Below are 16,299 nucleotides of genomic sequence, written 5' to 3'. Positions count from 1 at the left end.
TGTAAACATCATCGTTGAAAACTTACTAGAATAGCTGTTTGAGCTCAGCGTCAAGGCAATCGTTCGATGTCGGTGTCGAAGAGAAACCAATCTGAAATTTCCTCTCCGCATTTAGCAGCAGCAGAAGGCTTTCCGAGGACAACCGTAAATCGAGTTTAACGCTGCCGATGTCTCTAAATGTGAGCCGGGATGCAAAAAAAATATAAAAATATAGCAGTTTTATTTGAAAACGAGGGGCCCATGCAATAATGGAACTGTGATTGATAAAAAACCACGGCGAGATTTCAACTCAACTCTAATGGCAGTCAAAAGGCCGACGCGCCTTTTTCTTGAAGCAGAAGTCTACTTCACGTTAATCCTTAGAGGAAAACGCAGCCTCCACGGTGTCGGCGAAGGCACTTTCAAGCAAAAACAGTAAATAACGTTGTCGTGACAACTCCTCTTTTTAATTTTCCTTTCTTTTCCTTCTTGACAAGCCCCACTTTCCAGCGCTCGCTCGCTCGGAAACCCAAGAATGTCGTCGTCACCGAGAAATTCGCTCCTTCACGTCTTTAGCTCTGCTAGGCAGGATACTGCTCTCACACGAGATTTGGGATTCCGGAACAACAAAGTATACCTACCCAACCAACCAACCATCCAACCAACCGGAGTTTGAGGCCCGTATACGGAAGTGCACTGCTCAGTCCTTTCTTCGCTTTGCTATAGCTACACGATTCGCTCATAAAAATTAAGTACCTGCGCGGCCATTACACGCATATTATTAGGCTCGACGTTACGGTATCGACGTGGAACAACGGGAGTTCCTTTTTTTTTTTATTACCCGGATGTAACTTGACTCTGAGCTTCTTCTGGCTTCCGAACCCCCTCGGCGCTAGCTCGAGGCAGCTATAATAAGAAAACGAGAAAAAAAAAACGGGAAAAGTAAGTCGAAGTAGGGCGATTAGTAGTGCATAAAGATCTGAGACAAGGAGTTCGCAAAGGAAGAAGTCGCGCCTCTGACGGAAAATAGACACTTTGTATATCAAGAGGCAATGCGGGACGACGAGTCTATGGCCACGGACTCGATCATTGGCCAGAACAAGTAAGGCGAACTGTACGAAGGATCACCGCGTGTCTTTGCAAAAAGTCGCGAGTCAACAGATGAGCACGTGATGTCGGACTATAGTCGTCGCGGCCGCGTAATCGGGAACGATGTAGTAGAGACTGTTTTTGATGAGCTTCGTTGGCTTAGTAGTGCCTATCGAAGTTGGGCTGCTGGGCACAGCGTCGAGTCCCGACGAAAGCGCCATTGCATTACGATGGAGGTGGAATGGTAAAAAAAAAGCAAAACCCTGCTGTTAGCTTATACTTAAACTCGTGTTAGAGAAATCATGCTGCCCAAACTTTACCAAGCGTGTACATTCCCACATTGCATTGTGGTTTACGAATTGCAAGTAACGTGCAACACTTACTGCGGTCAGAGTGATATTTAAAGTCAGCACAAAGTGTCATGACTAACATAGAAATACTGCGCTGTAACTTCTGTTTAGAAGATAACTTCTAAGTGCGTTGCATATTTAGAATTTACCATACAGCAATGCGAATATGTACATTTCTCTCTCTCTCTTTATATATATATATATATATATATATATATATATATATATATGTGTGTGTGTGTGTGTGTGTGTGTGTGTGTGTGTGTGTGTGTGTGTGTGTGTGTGTGTGTGTGTGAGAAACACAACTTCGCTGTTATCTTTGGTTTATTTGCCCAACTGATTCGGTCGGTGGACCGACCTTTTTCAAGGCATATATATGTATATATAACTTTAAAATTTATATGATTAAAGTACCGCAGATTGGTGGCGTATAGTCGCACTGGCAAATTGTGCTGCCGAAGTGTTCTTTATTAATCGAAATGCTTTTTTTTTTGTCGGCTGGCTATCCCAGATTACACAGAAAGTGCCATGGACGCCCCAAGAAAGATCCGCACCTTCCACATCCAAATTGAGACGTCTGGTAGACTACCAGGCGACGTCCTAGTCGGCAAGGCCCGAAAAGCACGACCTCACGGACTTGATTGAGATGTGGAATCAGCATGCGAAATGTCTTCTGCAAGCGTGGATCAGGAGAACGGCGCGGGCCAGAAAGCTGTGCGTCTGCTTTACTAGCTGGGCGCTCTTTTCAAGCTCACTTAATATTTTACGTTATACCTACCGGGGACGACGTCCCGAGAACGTCACACCCGGGCCTATTTCCGGCTCACACATAATAGCCGGCTCCCTATAGAGGTTTGGTCTTTCAGTCTAAAAAAAAGAGAGAGAAACATGTTTTCTGATGCGCTCGAATTATAACATAAAGCTAAAACACCCGAAGCTCATGTATACACCATAGTTCGCGTATTTTTCTATAGCGTTAACTTTGAAAACTTAAGTTGGTTGAATACCACACCTGTGCCAGGTGGAAGGCCTTAAAGAAATAGAACTGCTCGATCACTACTCTTTCATGCACTCCTGCGATGTAGCTGATCTTCTGCAGGCATTGCATGTGTAGCGTCTAGTTGCTTAATTAGTGTGTATCACGTGGCGTTGAGCTGCGAACAATCGCGGTGAACACTGTGCAGCTGCTTCTTTGCTGAATCCTACTTGCGTTCAGTTGTATCTGTAAAGAAAATATGGCTACCTTCGTTACTTATTGCGGTATTACATGGCAGCTTACGTTACAGATGACAGTTGCAATAAAGCATGAGAACTCCCACAGCGAATTTACACGGCACATTACAAGCGTGGAAAGCCACTGGGTCGCATCAACGAACAAGTGATTAGTAAAACATCCAGACTAAATCCTACACCGGGATTCGGTGTTCGAATAATGTTTCCAACGACATCTGAAAAAAGTGCTGGCTGAGACATCCATAGGACCTCTTTCGGTATTTCATTTGGCAGATTTTTTGGGATCATTTTGGCATGTCCTTAGGATGGTCTGCAACATCCAGACAGGAATATCCATTAGACATCCACAGGATGTCTCTGTGTCGTCTGTGTGCAGACTGACGTCCTCAGTCCTTGAATCACATCGTAAACAGTACTGCAACCCAGGGAGCACAACTACTCGGTACCAAGTATCTCTTTTCAGCCAATACAGCACTTGCTTGGATGAGATGACAACGCTTGGCAGATTGCTCTTCGCGTATAGACTATAGCCACTCAACGTTCCATAGTGCATGCTATGCGAAATACAGTGATAGAGTTAAATACATCTAAAATGTGAAAGTTAGATTCTCCTGAATAGCCATACCACGCGTACGTCTGCACGACAGTCCTTTCTTTAAGGAAAAACACGACAGGCTGGTGTGTTTAACGAGGTTGAAAGAGAGGTATATAGATGGTACGAGTACACGCCCGACCGATCTGCAAAAGGTCACCGAAGCGACCGAGCAAACCGATTCCTATGGAGAAGAGGCCCTATCGGTGCCCTTCCTTGGAGCCTTCTTTGCCGCCGGCAATTCATGGGGAGGGGGTGCCTACCGAAAAACTCGAAACACCGGGGGTGCCCCAATCTATAAGCGGTGGGAGAAAGTGGTTCCTTCTCCATGCCAAAGACCGGAGAAGGGAGGGGAATAGGCGAGTGAAAGTAACGCGGCCGTTACGGAGAGCAGCCGAAACGATGTGACCTACATATGGCGGCAACGACGGTGGGTCTTCCGGACCTCACCGGGCCCACTCCCTCTCGCCCGCACCGCCGCCGCTTCCTTGCCGACTTTCTTTTTCCCGAAGTAGACTGGGCGCTCTGCAAGCCGTCGTCAACCGCGATCTTAGCCGACCGAGAAGCAGAGAGAGCGAGGGGAGTGCATGCACACATACACACCACACTCACAGAAATTCGTGCGGGTCAACCCCCCCGTTACAACTCGTGCGCAAAACTAGCGGCGACGTCACGCTGTTGTTGCCGTTGGCCCCATCGTCGCTCGACCGTCGTCTGCTTGATCGCCGTGAGCAGACGACGTCCTCCGCCTTGCGTCGGAGTGTCGTCTGCTTCGTCTTCACTCTGAGCACACCCGACGCCGACTGCGGGCCGCTTGGAAAATTTGGAAACCGAAACCGGAAGCCGGAGGACGGAAGCAGTTGGGCCTCCCCACCCCCTCTGACCACTCTTACTTCCCTGCCAGACGACGTCGGGCATCCATCGGCGAGCCACGGCAAACCACGTCCTCTTCCTGCCACGGGACATCGCGGGAACAGATGGTGGACTGAACGTCTACCGGTGTTGTGATCGTCTGTGGGTGTGCCTAGCGTCGTCTGGAAGTTGTGATTTCGTCTGCTTTCGAACTTCGATCTCTGTCGGTCTCTCGGACTGCGGGACGTGAGTCACGTGATTGACATCGCGCGCAGTTCGGCGGGTGCGTGGACGGACGGAAGGGGACGTTTCGGCTAAAAGAAGAGAGATCGGTTTGTTTGTACAGTGATGAGGAGGTAGCCCAGCGGATTGCTGCCGAAATGTTTTCGAAAGAAGTCTGCATAGCCGTCATGGCGCTGTGCGCCGTGAAACTGGTGACGTCTGGTGACGAGGTGGTCCTACCGTCGTCTTCGTCTGGTGTGAACATAACTGGTGAGTTATCCGTATGAAACGGTTTTCCGAGTTTACTGCGCTCAAGTATGTCCTAATCAATGGATAGCGTTTATAAACTTTGAACTGTGTCACAGCTGCATAAGCTGAAGTATCTCAGCTTTAGAAAATTTACTGTGTAACGCGCAGCTGAGTTCAAAGAGCGACCAAATCTCAATCTTAGTACCTTTTGCGCGCCTCCAAAGAGTCCAACGGTGTCTTTACTACGAACACCTACAATGGGCGACATTCTGCAGCCCGGCTTGCACACAGCAAAATTGAGGACTTGTTTATTTTAGCTTGGAGAATCGGCGAATGATTGATAAGCTTTTCGTTCCGTCTTCTTGGTGTAGTGTGAGGCTACTTTTTCCGAACTGCTCTAGATACTACAAAGAGCTGATAAAAAGAAGCCACAGGAAAAGAAAAAGAAAGAAAAGTCTTAGGTGAGCCACGTTATCGGCATGATTTTAATGTGAAAACGTGAGTAGATAATCCACATCTAAGAACTTGTGCGCAACCGACGACATTCAAGGCAACGCTCAATAATTAGAAAAAAGATAGGCGATTAGCAAACGGTGATAAGCAAACAGTATAGGTGGCGCAAGTTCTTAAACAGACAGACTTATGTGACTTTAAAATTTAAATATAAACATTTTAATGAAGAGAAAGAATGTAAATAAAGCTGGACAATAAGCAAGACTGCAAAATAGGTGTCGTATAATCTGATTAGCTCACTCAGACTAAGGGATCCATTTCTCGGCGCCATGTTTCAAATAGGATGTCGCTAGAAATCATCAATCGTCATAAACACTAGAAAGCGACACAGATCAGTATATGACGATAAAGGTATCCTTTCACAAGTGTATTTCCACTCATTTGGCCGGGGAAGGTTGTTTATTATTGGCGACAATGAACGCCTAACTGCCTCTGTATTGAATTTTGCGGTGAAACTTCAGACCTCTTACGTCAGTGTGACGTCATGAGTTTCCAAGGGCTTTCTGGCATTTGGGATCTTCTTGAGCATAAAAAAAAAATCTTGAAACTTTCTGCGTTTAGTGTCTGCTTGCTTTAGAATGCAACATAGCTGCCACTTGCGTACCACGAAGAACATCCCCACGATTTGGCTCGAAAAGGAATTCCAGCATTTTTTACCGTACGCCGCGGCTTCAAAAGTTTTTTTTTATAGCGAAGCTGTATGTGGCTAGGGATCCGTACATTCTTGTTCTCCACGAACAAAAACTATCGTCATCAATGGCTCATACCCCCGTAAGCATTCATACTCCCGTAAGCAAGCAAAAAAATGCAATGGCTCATAGCCTCGTAAGGCAGAGGCTTCAAGCACTAGGCAAAGTGAAGCGAACAGTGCTTAAATTCTTTCTAATCACGCGTACAACCTACAGAACAGCATGTCGAACGCTGTCATCATCAATGGCTCATAACCCCGTGAGCAATGGCTCATACCCCCGTAAGCAAGCAAAAAAAATGCAATGACTCATAGTCCCGTAACGTTCCTGGCTACTTACCTTGCGTGAATGAGCTGCGATGACACTACTATTGTGTTGTCGTTGATTTCAATGTGGATGTGTCACTGCCGAAAAGAGAGCGGTTTACGCGTTCCGTGTTGCAGACATATCGCTTGCGATGCCACATCGATCCTGCCCAACCGACCATCCAGCGGCGTACGTGCATTGATTTGATATTACCAAAGAATGTGATTGCAGTTGCGAGGGAAACAATGACCACCGATCAAGACAATAAATGAGTTCGTACCTTTGTTCAACGTTATGTGTCACCTCCTTGTCGTATGCCAACAGCTTCGCCGGTCAACCGCCTTCACAGAGTGGAACATGGCTCACGATGTTTAAAATCTCACCGACTTACTTATATCGATTGCTTCAGCAAACAGCCGCCAATGAAGCAGGTGGAGCATTTTAAAGTGAAGCTTTCTTTGGCTTTCCATTCACTTTGTGCGGACGGCTGTGTGGCCGAGTGAACCGGGCCGATCCCGGAGGCTGTGTATAAACAAATGCGATTAGCCGATCCTGATAACGGTGCACGATATGTATGTCCTCGCAATGATCTTAATTAACGTGGTTTGTACAACGCGTGCCAACCACGGAGGAAGTGCGACTCCACAGCAACCTCATAGCAGTAATTCACCGACAGAGCTACAAAGAATGTAAGTGCCCCTATACAGCAGCACGTATCTCGGCAGATATACCGGTGGAACCTATCGTTCGACTTTGACGCCGAATGTCCTCCGATGGTTGCTTTCCAATTTTCACCATCCTTTCTTTCTTTACTGGTCATGCAGCCAGTATGGGCCTACAGCTTATGTTATCGCCTATCCGATATACCTGCTGGACTATCTCCGAAATGTCACTGGCCCCGTTCCATCACGTGGAGATCTGTAGGCGGCGAAAACGAAAAAAAAAAATAATAAGGAACACTCGCGTATATTGGGAGACACTCAGGACACCGTTATAGTTACCCGCGAAAAATCCCGTATATTAATTCAAATGAAAATTTATTACGCGCTCGTGAGACCACGTGATCTTGAGGCGTACACTGCTCGATCGTGGCGGGCGTCGGTATTTAGAGCTTCTCTCTGACGTACTCAGATCGTGCATCTAACTTGCACCCGGATAGCTTAACACGACGACATCGGGGTGAAACACTACAAAACGCTTCTGTTTGTTTGTTTTCCTTTCCCTTCTATTGTGCCCCGCTAACCGTTCAACCAACTTGAATGAAAGTTGTTGCATTTCAGAGAGAAAACGGAATTCTAACTGAACGTAAACCCAACGTTTTTATATAGGGATCCGAGTTTCACAGAAAAAAATTACCAGCGTCGGTAACAAAAAACAAACAAAAACAAATCCGAGGCACAAAGTTTACGAATCGTTAGCTCTGCACCAAATGTAGACATCGCAGTTCTGCTAATTGCATCTGTTACATGATCTGAAGCGGAGAAACTTGAGATGTGAGTTTACACCTTGGGCGAAACTTACAACGTCCACGAGGAATTTGCAAGTCTCACGAATCTGCACAGCATAATATAACAGATTGGTGTATAATGCATCAATTTTGTCCGTTTTAGATGTCTTATTAGGTTCAGCTTACGGAATTCTGATGACCTATTTCTTAAAAAAAAAAAAACTGAGTCACGGTGCTGTAAACATGATATTTGAGCTTTCTGAATTTTTTTTTTTATTTCCAAGAATCTTTCTTCAAAAAGCTTGACTGCCTAATTTAAAGACTGACTTGTCACAGCCCGTTGACTTTAACATATTCTTTTAAATGCGACAAGCTCCGTCAAATTCAGTACACTGAATACAGAGCAAAGCTATTGAATTCTCCCATCTCGTGTATTTAGATAGGAGTTACAGAGGTCAATCTTCGTTTTAGTTGATTCAGTCATACTGTTCAGTGGAGTGCAGTTTATGCCATTTGTTGCAAACAACTATATTTAGACTGTGCACGGGCGTATTTATTGCAGAGAGCGAGGCTATACCGGAACATAACCTTTTGACGGAAACGTTGTGTCTTGCACCATATCGTGAAATAAGTATTTAGAATGGGTTCTTGTAAAAGGCATCGCTGTCTCAGTTAACAGTTTTCCGCGTTGCATGATTTCTCAGTGCGCTAAAGTGTTAACTGGTTCATCAATGATTGAGCTGCAGATTTAGAATGTGGCATATATTTTCCAAAACTTGTGCAATGCACAGAGTTTTGAACAAACTGTAGCGCTTTGAGCAATGAATGACACCGATTCTTCAATGACTAATTTTCTTTCTAATTCGTTGGCTTCTTATGTCTGTTATTTAAACTAAGCTTAAAATAGGTTCTATATATTGTTGCATTCTTTGCGTATAATGTCTGTAATTTATAAACTGCCCACCTGCTCGGACCCAAGGGCCTGACGTATATTATGATAAACAACAAACATGCCCCGTATCATTGATTAATAGTTAATTTTCAATTTTTTTCATTAACAATGATATTGGAGATTGTCGCATCAATTTTGATGTCCACCCCGGCCACAAAGCTCGATCAACCAAAATATTTGAGTCCGGTATTACTAATATATCAGATAGTTCACAACAAGTTCACAACATAGAAACACAACACACAGTTCACCATAAGCGCTGGTATACTTCGATTGTCTGAGCAGCACTGTTTTGTTCAGCACACTGTATAATTGCGCCTTATTAACAAATTCACCACCTCATCTGCTATGTTTGGCCCGCATCATGGCTACGCGCTCTATGATTGGATGAACAAAATGGCGGAGTTTGATAATCTCAGTACAGTACCCCAGAGGATGCAAGGTTCAAATGCCGGCAGGGGTCCTCCAGCATGATGATGATGATGATGACAATCATTTGAGCATCCCTTGAAACTGGGTGGTAGCATACGGCACCAAAACACGCGTTCCTTTAAGGGGACACAAATCGAAACACTGAACAAGTGATTGACAGTATGTTAATTGGAAAAAAGTACATTTAGTCAATTTTGTGGTGATAGGCTGATTATTAAAAACAGACAATGAAGGTCAAAGTTTCGTTTTCTTAAAATTTTGCGCCGGAACCCGAGTTCCGGTAGTCAGTGTGACGTCACGTATTTCAAAGTATCTTTCTTTCTTCTTCGTATTTTTGCTTTGTGGCTCAGCAAAAGTCTTTGAAACTTGCGAAGTTCAGCATCTGGCTCACTTAGAATCAAATTTTGTACACTTTTACAACCGGCAACAAATCGACTAGGCGCCGTCACTCCGTCACAACAATCGACTGGCGCCGTCAAAATCTGTGACGTCACAGCAGCCTGGTTCGGCAACTTCCAAGGCGGCGACCTCAGCCGTCTTTCGTTCTTGCGCCTCTTCTGGCTTAGCAAGCCTATTGTCACGTGACACCACGTGACACTATTCCCTAAGTGTTGTGCAAATGTTCGAAACCTTCCGATAACGATTCGTGTAGTGTCCCTAATCGACTCGGTCTTCGAATCGAACAGTCGCTATTCATAGATGCGAATACATTTTTGAATAATTTTCGAATATTTCAAAGCGCCAACTGGATCCGATTTATTATGGAGCAAAAGTACGGTGAATTTTCACCCCGCAGCCATAGCATAGCCATAAAACAAGAGAACTCGCGTAGTGGTGGGTAGCCGATCTTGAAGGCTATGTAGCGATCATTCGCGCAAAACAAGAGAGCTTGCTTAGTGGTGGGTAGCCGATCTTGAAGGCTATGCAGCGATCATTCGCGCAAAACAAGAGAGCTTGCGTACTGGTGGGTAGCCGATCTTGAAGGCTATGCAGCGATCATTCGCGCAAAACAAGAGAGCTTGCGTACTGGTGGGTAGCCGATCTTGAAGGCTATGCAGCGATCATTCGCGCAAAACAAGAGAACTTGCGTAGTGGTGGGTAGCCGATCTTGAAGGCTATGCAGCGATCATTCGCGCAAAACAAGAGAGCTTGCGTACTGGTGGGTAGCCGATCTTGAAGGCTATGCAGCGATCATTCGCGCAAAACAAGAGAACTTGCGTAGTGGTGGGTAGCCGATCTTTACAGGCTACGCAGCGATCATGAGCGCTCTCCGAAGACTCCCGTACATGCGAAGAAACTACTTGTTGCCTCCTAATGTTACGTTTGCGCTTTTATTAAACAACGCTTCTTAAGGTACTACGTAATGACAGAAACCTGCCAACTTAAGAATGCTAAGATGTGGACATTCTTTCACTCGCCGTGGTTGCTCAGTGGCTATGGTGTTGGGCTGCTGAGCACGAGGTCGCGGGATCGAATCCCGGCCACGGCGGCCGCATTTCGATGGGGGGCGAACTGCGGAAACACCTGTGTACTTAGATTTAGGTGCGTGTTAAAGAACCCCAGGTGGTCGAAATTTCCGGAGTCCTCCTCTACGGCGTGCCTCACAATCAGAAAGTGGTTTTGGCACGTAAAACCCCATAATTTTTTAACATTCTTTTCTATTAATTGTGACAACTCCTGTTCGTTCTTCGAAAACTGTTCGAAAAGAATTCGACATTCGATTCGATTTGCTTCTGGCACCGTTCGATTCGTATTCGATCCCGTTCTCAAAATATAACTGTTCTCACACCCCTACTCTTCTCACGATAATAGTGTTATTTTTGTGGTGTTGTGGAAAGGTAACTTACTAATACAGCTCAGCCAATTTCCCCTCCCCCCTTTAGTGTCTCTCTAACGTTTCTGGCGCATCTAAATGTTTACAGGGACATTGCAGAGAACAAACAAGTTGACGTGTGCTGTTAGATGGCCAGTCTGCGCAAAAAACAAACAAAAAGAAAATGCCATTCTTACCGTGACAGGAGGCATGGTGTGACGGACAAGACGCACAAAAGGAAAGACGGGTAGCCGACGTCGCATTGGAGTTTGTGACGTCATTCGTCAATGACGTCACAACTCGTTGTGACGTCATTGATTTCGACGCCGTCTGCTCGTGCCTAGTTAGTTCTTGTTTTATGGGTAAATATGCACTACACTGCATTCCAGAGGCGCCACAGATTTGAAATTAGAGTGTTTCGAGAGCCTTTGCTGGAGCGCCACGAGAGAGCCCGAATATTTAAAAAAAGATCCTTTGAAATTCATGACGTCACGGCGCTGGTGCATCGGCGCAACATTAAAGAAAAATTATATTGTGGGGTTTTTACTAGCCAGAACCACGATCCGGTTACGAGAGACGCCCTAGTGGGGGACTCGGGAAATTCGGACCAACTGGGGTTCTTTAACGTGCACCTAAATCTATGTACACGGGTGTGTGCGCTTTTCGCCCCCATCTAAATGCGGCCGCCGTGGCCGGGATTCGATTCCGCGACCTTGTGCTTAGCAGCCCAACACCATAGCCACTAGGCAACCTCGGCGGGTGGCAAAAATGAGGAAGTCTGGCTTTCATTTTCTTCGGTAATCAATTTCTTGCAGCAGTAATTACGAAAAAAAGTTTCGAAATATTTATAAGTCTAAGCTGCTCCTTGGCCTCTCTTTAAATGCTTTTCTTCAGCAAGTATGATGATGATAATCTCTATTTGCATCCCCTTTGAAACGGGGTGGTGAAAAGTCGTCACCTAACCTGCTTGAGCTGATCAGGTTTTACTAAATCAATCGCAGACTCTATCACTTTTCCCCATCTCTCCTTTCTTTTCTCTTCCAGTAAAAGAAATTAAATTATGGGATTTTACGTGCCAAAATCACTTTCTGTTTATGAGGCACGCCGTAGTGGAGGGCTCCGGAAATTTCGACCACCTGGGGTTCTTTAACGTGCACCTAAATCTATGTACACGGGTGTTTTCGCATTTCGCCCCCATCGAAATGCGGCCGCCATGGCCGGGATTCGATCCCGCGACCTTGTGCTCAGCAGCCTAACACCATAGCCACTGAGCAACCACGGCGGGTACTCTCCAGTAAAAACATCTATCTCTACATTGTAACGTCACCTACGCCACTAACAACCACTGGACCATCGATCTCTTCCTCGCTTTTCTTTTTATTCCGCCAGGACTCTAAACATATCGCTTATTTCGAACGCTGGCCGGTTTACGCTCTCACTCCAACATTGGTGAGTTTAGGTTATAGGGGACGCAAGAAGTTAGGGTTAGGGAGTTTAGGGTTAGGGGACGCTTACGTACGCAAGAACTAGGGGCGACGGTACTGCGCGTGCGCAGACTCTGACGTAGGGCTCCGCGCATGCGCAGTATATATACCGCGGCCCCTATTTCTTGCGCACTCAAGCCGCTTGCGTCCCCTAATCTAAAACTCTCCATTGCTGTGTGCCATCGACAACGCGGCACGTTAGCGTGACTCCCCGAGCTCTGCCCGGCCGACCGCGGACGCGTTTCGCAACGCCATCTGTTGACGATTACTTCATTCGCAAGCCGGGCCGAGCCTGCACGCAGAGAGCCTGCGTGTGAAAGGCGATCGCGCCACTGCTATACAGAGCGCAGACCGAGACTCCAACCGAGTCTATACAAGGGCTAACGGGACCGTGACAAAAATATTCGCGCACGCTACAGCCCGCACGCCTTTGACGTTCGCGGCCGAGAGCGTGTTTGTGGGGGGGCTGTTCCTGTGCTTCCACCGGAAGCGAAGCAAAACGGCAGGTCATCTTAGCCGAGTGAAAAAAAAAATGGAAGTAATAAGTGAACACGCGTGAAATGTTTATTCGGCTGGCTGCCTCGACCTCGCGTAAAGCTTCAGCGGTCTTGGAGGACGGTTTGTCGCGTTTCCGCGGGGGTCACCGCAACACCGGAAAGTGCGAGATATAAAGGGTGCCTGGGATGTTCGGTGAACATCCCGAACGAGATGTTCTGTGAACATCACCGAGGCATAAGATATGTTCAGTGAAAAACATCTCAAACGAGATGTTCTGTGAACATCCCCGAGGCATAAGAGATGTTCAGTGAACATCTCAGTGACTGAGGTAAAACACACCACAGCTTCGCTGCTCGTCCACAGAGTGGAAGGGCTGATGATTCTTCTCTCTCTCTCTCTTGTATGTACGACGCTTTGGTGCGTTCGCCTATTCTACCAAGCCATGTGCTTACCCGCCGTGGTTGCTCAGTGGCTATGGTGTTAGGCTGCTGAGCACGAGGTCGCGGGATCGAATCCTGGCCACGGCGGCCGCATTTCGGTGGGGGCGAAATGCGAAAACACCCGTGTACTTAGATTTAGGTGCACGTTCAAGAACCTCAGGTGGTCAAAATTTCCGGAGTCCCCCACTACGGCGTGCCTCATAATCAGAAAGTGGTTTTGGCACGTAAGACCCCATGTATAATTATTATTAAGCCATGTGCTTATATAGGAACGTGAAGGCCCTTTCACAAGCGGCATCGTGAAGAGAGCAAGCCTTCCGTTTTACAGCAGGCATTGCGGGAAGCCACCTAGCGCTTCCATTTAACTGACTCGATAAACCTCGGATTCCGTATCACCAGACCTCACAGTTTGTTTGGCACTCTTCTATAGAGGTCGCTTATGCGGGGTATCTTGGCCATCACGGGCCAAGCCCTCCTCTAATTTCTTTCTTTGCTTTTTTAAAGACAAGTTATACTCTGTAGAAAGATGCAAATATTTCACTATTTCTCAAAGGTCTTCTCGCACAATTTGCATTTTAGTACTCTAATCGATGACTCAATTAACCAACATTATTTAGCCAACTTTTGAAACAACGGCTTCTCAAACCGTCGGATACATCAGGTGTAAGGGCACCCTGTATAAAGCTGGTGCGGAACGCAACACGCATAGCGTGTCGCTATAGACCAAAATCATTGTACCCTCCGTATACCCGACCGTATTTAGTGTCTACTCAGCAATACGAACCGACTAGCCCAGCAACATGTACTTCCAGATTATACTCTCGCACCCTTGCTAGAGCAAGCGCCCGTCGACAGCTGCCAGCGCCGCCAGAGCAGGGCTGCGGGTTCGGTGTAGAGCGAGCTGTCGACGGAGCCACGGCGAAGCGATCAATGGCGGCAAGCACGCGGATATGAAGAGGCTCAGCGTCATCGCGTGTTGTTCTTTAGTTCCTTCAGGCGGCGCCAGCCGTCTCCGGCAACAGATGTGGCTGCCCCCTAGAAGCGCTGCGAAAGATTTCTGGTCTACGCGAATTCTGGATGCCCGTAAAAGTATTCCGAAACTATAGCACGCACTACGGGTTCTCTTTCGACCAACTTTTAAACAGCAAGATGCACGTGCTCAACCCCACGGAACACAAACACACACGCACACACACACACACACACACACACACACACACACACACACACACACACACACACACACACACACACACACACCGCATCTTCAATTGTGACTGTCTTTCCAGAGCTCATGGTTTAGTTATATATTTCTGGTTTCGCTTTCTTTCCCCTCTTCTTCTTCTTTCTCCTTTTATTCCCATTACCCCTTTCCCCGGCACAGGGTAGCCAGGGTACTTACACTGGCTAACCTCCCTGTCTTTTCTCCCCTTTGTCTCCTCCTCCTCTCAAATGGTGAGCGCTACGCTGCTGCCACGTGGAAGAAATGTCAACGCGAAGATTCGTTGGAAATTTGCACCAATGCATTAAATGGGCATAAAAAACGATATATCAAGGAACTCTAGAAAAATAAGTTTTTAGGTTGCGATGTATCGGTAAATTACCCTTCGGCAGTAACAAAGCAGCCACTCTTGCCGTCAGTGAAACCTTGGTAAGCCAGGGAGGAGGCAAAAACTATAAACGAGGTGGCGCCTATGCCCTCAAATTTGCGCGTCAACTTACTGTGACGTCACGCATTTCAGCAGCGTCTCTACTGTGGTTTAGTTGTTCTTTCCCTCGGAATCGGCAAAGGAGTACTAGACCGCATTCTGCAGCAGCACTCAACCTTCGAAGACTTCAAAGCTTCGAAGACATTTCGTGCGCCCAGAACGACCAAAAAAATCACAAAAAATGTGCTTCGAAACTCATGACGTCACGTAGTAGCGCAGAGGTTCCGGTGAACGTCAAGAAAGTGAAGTTTGGCCTTCCGTTTTTTTTTATATTGAGCCTTTTGCCACCAAACGAATGAAAGAGTTGAGTTTAAAAGAACACGTAACAAGTTTAATCTGACTCAGTGATGTCACACTTTAAGAACACGTGCTAACGATAATACTTGTTTATCGTGCGGCTTTTGCAAAACCCTCGAGGGTCGCGTCGGCTGTGCGTCTGGCGCGTCAGCTTCACGCGGTTTTGCGCAAGGCTCTGACGCACCTTCTGAAGATCGACGGGTCTGTGCGACCACCGTTCGCTTTCCGGACCTTTCTCGAGAGCGAAATTTCCGGGGCTTCGCGTTCCAAAGCTACGTAGGGTGTGATCATGAGATGCGCCGCACAGTGGAGGACTCCGGATAAATTTCAACCACCCGGACCTCTCCTACGTGCACCTTAATCTAAGTGCACGAACGTTTTCGCATTTCGCCCCATCGATGTTCTCTTTATTTAATTTAATTTGTTTTAAAGTACCTTACAGGGCCAAAATGGGACATTGAATAAGAATGGGGGGTGGGAGGAGGGAGCGATACGTGAGATGTATGCATAGCAATCGCGAGTGGCTTTCGCAGGTATCGAGCTCGCGACCTCTATAGCTCAGCTCTGCAAACAGCGGCGTGGCAACTGCAGGCTATGCCGCAGCGAGTCGCTCAGTGAACCGTTCTCTCTCTCTCTCTCTCTCTCGTCTTTCTATTCCCTCCTTCCCATTCCCTTTGTAGGGTAGCCAACGACACGCTTTTTCCGGCTGACTTCTCCACATGCCGACGGCGCCGCGACGTCGTTTTTTGCTTTCTTATTTTTTTTCTTCTCCGAGATCGTCCACGCTGTGCTGCACGTTCGAAGTGGACCTCCCTACATTCTGCAACACTTTCTTCAACTCAGCGTCTCGTCCACTGTCAACCTGTGCTGTGATAAGCTCGCTGAACGCCGCACAGGTTTCCTCTTCTTCTTTTCGTCCTCCCCTTCTTCTTCTTCTTCTACTACTTCTTCGTCTCCTCCTAATCCTTCTCCCCTTCCCTCTCCTCCTCATTCTCCTCCTCCTTCTTCTTCTTCTTCTACCTCTTCTACTTATTACTATTTGCAACAATTTGTCGTGCGCAAAACGTCGGAACTTGTATTACGCGCTCACGACTGCACTTTTACTTTTGTAGGTCGCTGAATCCGGTTTTTCGGAAGTCACCGTATAGTATCC

The 16,299-nt window shown here is 46.8% G+C and overlaps 1 protein-coding gene across 2 annotated transcripts in view; it reads left to right on the top strand.

The window, feature by feature from the left end:
* Positions 1-1,940: 1,940 nt before the first annotated feature.
* Positions 1,941-16,299, top strand: part of LOC135912916 (uncharacterized) — a 50,370-nt gene continuing 36,011 nt past the window's right edge. The window contains exon 1 of one of the 2 annotated variants that reach the window (XM_065445523.2): positions 1,941-2,132. In XM_065445523.2, coding sequence (XP_065301595.1) covers positions 2,078-2,132 — 55 coding nt within the window. In that variant the 5' untranslated portion in view covers positions 1,941-2,077. Of the gene's footprint in view, positions 2,133-2,193; positions 4,588-16,299 lie in introns of those variants that run through there. The other variant, XM_065445522.2, reaches the window with a different exon arrangement.

Source organism: Dermacentor albipictus, chromosome 8 (assembly GCF_038994185.2).
Source record: "Dermacentor albipictus isolate Rhodes 1998 colony chromosome 8, USDA_Dalb.pri_finalv2, whole genome shotgun sequence".
Classification (NCBI taxonomy): Eukaryota; Metazoa; Arthropoda; class Arachnida; order Ixodida; family Ixodidae; genus Dermacentor; species Dermacentor albipictus.
Note: the sequence above shows the minus strand (reverse complement) of the source record. Positions and strands in the feature narration are given on the sequence as shown.